A 4,462-nucleotide genomic window follows, 5' to 3' on the forward strand; every position below is an offset into this window, starting at 1 on the left:
CCATATTTTCGACATGATTGTAGTGCATCCACTTTGACGTGATATCCAAATTATTTTTTTGCTGTGCAAAAGTATATCCATGGATCATTATTTAAACAGAAATTCAGATCTATGATCTCAAGAAAAGTCTGTAAAATCATCAGGAAAGTTGACGTCTAAGCAATTTCTGAAAAACTTCAGAAATACCTCATTGGGCCTTTGCCCGAGCAAAGTTGGTTAAGATATTAGAGTTTGTATCATATATATATATCATAATGAAAACTTAATTTGGTTTCAATTGTCGTGACGTAAGTCTGATATCATATTGTTCTTTAATTATGCAGTCAAGATTTTTTAAGTAAAAGCAACTTAAATTGAAGTTCTTCTGTTAACGTCTTGTTGAAAATTAAAAGTTCATCTGTCGTTTAAGTATTGATTATTGTATATTTGTTTTGAGTAACACATTTTAGGTCATTCGTGACTTGCCTGGGGTGAAATTTGAGCTTAAGTCTTTCAGCGTGAGAAGCATGAATGCTCATGATTTACGCCAGGCCCGTATTCAGTTAAACATTATGAATGCAAAAATCAGTAATCAAATTGATTTAATTGAAAGCAGAAATAGTTTTCCGTTTTATTCAACCGTGTAAAATGTCGCTCTCATTTTTGCTGTGTTAACCGTTAAGTTAAACAAAATTAGATCAACTGGAGTATTCAAAATAAATTACATCATAACAGCAAATTTTGATTTCAATTTGATCTCCAGCTTTACTCGGGTGATTTTTCCCAGCCCAAAGTCTTTCGAGAAAATTTCAGAGCATCTCAATGATGAGTGCTGAGAATTTAAAGAACATGTTCAGATAGCGCCCAGGGGCATATCTTTGAGAACACGGACTGAATCCAAAGAATCTTCCGCAAAGTCTAGTAGATCTCAAAAACAAGTACATCAATAATAGTCACCTGATTTAGCCCCTTCCATTCAACGATAAAAAATGGAATTCTTAGGTAACTCTATTTTTCAACGTTAGTCATTTTTTGTTTTTAGAAGTATAAACGGAAATTAATTATTCACTTCCCCGGAACAAGCCACTTGATGCTTTATCTTCACTTACCGGTAAGGTAACGCCTCGTCCGAAAGTTGTAAAGCATATTATCAATGTCCCACTTCAAAATCAAAGCAAATGCGCCACTATTTCCTATAAATAGTCCCACACCGTGTTCCCGGTCAACTAGTGCCCTTGGAAAGTAGGAGAAATGAAGGCTTTCATCGTTTATTCGGCGTATCTCGCATTGTTGTGCGGAGGAATCAACTTCGCTCTCGCTAACGATGAAAATGAAACACTTTCAATCGAAGAACGTCTCGATGCGATTCAGTACAGGTAAATAGATAAAACCCAATTAATATTCCATAATCGTGAAAACATATTTTCGCATCCGTAACTTCAGCCTGAATCAACTGTTCATGGAAGCCAACGAGCAGATGGAAGCCCTGACGACCGAAATTCGTGCTGTAAAGCAGTCTCTGGATCACCTGACATGGTATTCCGAACATGTGAAGCAATCGGTAGCTTCAATCCAGAATGATAACGATCTTCTGCTAAGGAACGTCACCCTTCTCACACTTCAGTCAGAGTAAGCCATTCAATCTTGATAATAACGTGATTAGTTGATTGCAAACACAAATCATTTTAGTGAAATTACGGCAAACCAGCAATATTGTGCAAACCATGAAGCGTTAAAGAATCTTTTCTTTGAGCTGAAACCGAAGTGTGGAGAGTTTCATCCGGCACCGAAGCCACCAGAAACTGTCTATAGTTCCTGCAAATATGTTCCTAAGCGATCAGGAGTTTATCGACTGGCAGTGAACGGCTCATCTGACCAGTACATGCAAGTGTACTGTGAAATGGAAGAATTTGGAGGTGGATGGACGGTATTCCAGAAGCGGCTGGACGGTTCGGTGAACTTCAATCGTAGCTGGAGTGACTACAAGAATGGATTTGGATCTGTATCCGGTGAACACTGGTTGGGCTTGGAGACTTTGCATGATCTTACAACTCGGAACCACCATGAACTTTTGATCCTATTGGATAGTTTCAATGGAACATCAAACTATGAACGGTACAGTGGAATCGTGGTTGATGGGGAATTGCAAAAGTACAAGCTGTTTTTGAATGGCAGTGGAACTGGAACCGCCGGTGACTCTCTGTTTGTCTATCGTGGAGAGATATTTGTGACATATGACGTTCAGAGTGCTTCGTATTTGGACTGTGCCAAACAACTGGCGAGTGGATTCTGGCATTATAGCTGCAGTACTTCTGATCAAAGGTTGTTAAACGTTGGCTTCAATCTGAAATGTTGAATAACGGAAACTTTTGTCTCATTCCAGAAACAACTTGAACGGAGTTTATGGTACCATCGCCAGAAAGCAAGGCATTTGGTGGAATACCTTTAGTGAAGGCATCCAGTACAATCCACTGAAGCGGATTCAGATGATGATCCGTGAGAAGACCAACTGATGACAGTTTTATGAGGACCAAAATCATCTGCGATGTTTCAATAAATCTGACCGGATACTTGCAACTGAATCACGTGCACTTTAAACTTATCTGAGAAAACTCCTTAGCATGGAAAGGGAACACCCTAACAAGTCATAGTACCAAATTTCATCTGCCATTTTTTCATGCAACATTTTCAACCGTGCAGCTTAGTTGACAAAGGCACGGTATTACCAAGCCAGAGGCGTTAGGTTTGAAATTGTGTCAACTTCCTCGGGCATAGAATATCGAATCGATGGATAGGTTGACATAGCTTGCTCTCAAATAATAACTGCGGATGTGCTTCTAAGCACACTAAGTTGAAAGTAGGCGAAAGCTCTTCTAAGAGCGTCAAGCCAGAGGAGACCCTACCCATATTATTTGAAAAAGCTTATTTTAAAAGTACCTCATACAAACTTCTTGGATAAGCTTGTTATAAAATGACCACCAAAATTCATGCTTTAATGCTGTCATTGGATCATCTGACATGGTATTCCAAGCATGTGAAGCAATCGGTAGCTTCAATCCAGAATTGTAACAAACTTCTGCTAAGGAACGTGACGCTTCTCACCATTCAGTCTGAGTAAGGCAATTTAGATAAGAAGTCATAAGGTTTTAGCAAACACAGTTCATAACATCAACAATATTATGCAACCCATGAAGCGTTAAAGAGTATTTTGTTTTTTCGAGCTGAAACCGAAATATGAAAAGTTGCCTCCAGTGCCAAAACTCGCTTTGTCCCGCGCGCCGCGATCTGGAGTTTATAGACTGGCAGTGAAAAGCTCATTCGACCAACACGGTTAAGTGTACTACGAAATCGATGAATTCGGTGGTGGTTGGGCGCTGTTCCAGAAGCGGCAGGACGGATCGGTGAACATCAATCGTAGCTGGAGTGACTACAAGAATGACTGAATGTCTGAAAGACATCGGAACTGAAACCGCCTCCGGTGACTGGTGAGATTTTTATAACATACCTATGACGTTCAAAATGCCTCACAATCTGAATGTGCCATAGAACTGGCGAGTGGATACTGGCATTACGGTTGTGGACAGGCTTCCAAAAAGTACAGCCTCCTCGCGACAGTTGGTTTATACCTGAATTGACTGTTGCTTTGTGTGCTTTACTACCGCTTGCTACCGTACGTTCAGATCTGAATTCGAAGTGTATTGGTAACAGCGCACGCACGAACGAATGAAAGCTGTACACTGGAGTCGCTTTTTACGCGGTTTTTTTTTACACGGTTTTTTTTTTACGCGGTTTTTTTTTACGCGGATTTCGGAATTCACGCGGTTTTTTTTTACGCGGATTCCGGAATTTACGCGGTTTTTTTTTTAAGCGGATTTTGGTTTTTTTTTACGCGGATTTCAGAATTTACGCGGTATATCGCTTTTTACGCGGTTTTTTCTTACACGGTCTTTTTTGACTCGGTTTTTTTTTACGCGGATTTCGGAATTTACGCGGTTTTTTTTTACGCGGATTCCGGAATTTACGCGGTTTTTTTACGCGGTTTTTTTTTACGCGGGACGTATCACCCGCGTAAAAAGCGACTCCAGTGTATTAGAACAGTCGCATCTATACCCGCTTTGCTAAAATCATCGTGCTTGGAACGTAGTGAACCGAATGGGCTGTATTTATGCATTTCTTTATGACCAGGTTCTCAATGTTTCTGTCGTCATAACAGCCTTCACAAACCGACGACATCCCTCAGCTTACCCAAGCGGCTGTCACGAAAAGGCTGTCACGAGACATTATATTCAATTGATATACGGCAGTGGAGTATGGAAGAAACACAGATGAATGATCCCGAACAGATATGTTGGCCCGATGTCGGATCAATGTAAGGTCATTTTATGGTCGACGTCGGCCAAATGTCGGGTCGATGTCGGGTCAATTCTGTGTTTATGTCTGGTCAATGTCGGGCCAACATCGGGTTGGGGTTTGGTAGAAGTCA

At 40.5% G+C, this 4,462-nt stretch overlaps 1 protein-coding gene across 1 annotated transcript; it reads left to right on the forward strand.

Moving 5' to 3' along the window:
* The first annotated feature begins 1,220 nt into the window (after window positions 1–1,220).
* On the forward strand, window positions 1,221–2,561 carry LOC135700067 (microfibril-associated glycoprotein 4-like). Its single transcript, XM_065220456.1, has 4 exons — window positions 1,221–1,355; window positions 1,423–1,608; window positions 1,669–2,301; window positions 2,363–2,561. The coding sequence occupies exons 1-4, from the start codon at window positions 1,231–1,233 to the stop codon at window positions 2,490–2,492; spliced, it is 1,074 nt and encodes a 357-aa protein (XP_065076528.1). The 5' UTR covers window positions 1,221–1,230; the 3' UTR covers window positions 2,493–2,561.
* The last annotated feature ends 1,901 nt before the right edge of the window (window positions 2,562–4,462 follow it).

This window comes from Ochlerotatus camptorhynchus, unplaced genomic scaffold (assembly GCF_037179485.1).
Source record: "Ochlerotatus camptorhynchus isolate MF236.1 unplaced genomic scaffold, CSIRO-AGI_Acam_v1.1 ptg000128l, whole genome shotgun sequence".
NCBI classification, from domain to species: Eukaryota; Metazoa; Arthropoda; class Insecta; order Diptera; family Culicidae; genus Ochlerotatus; species Ochlerotatus camptorhynchus.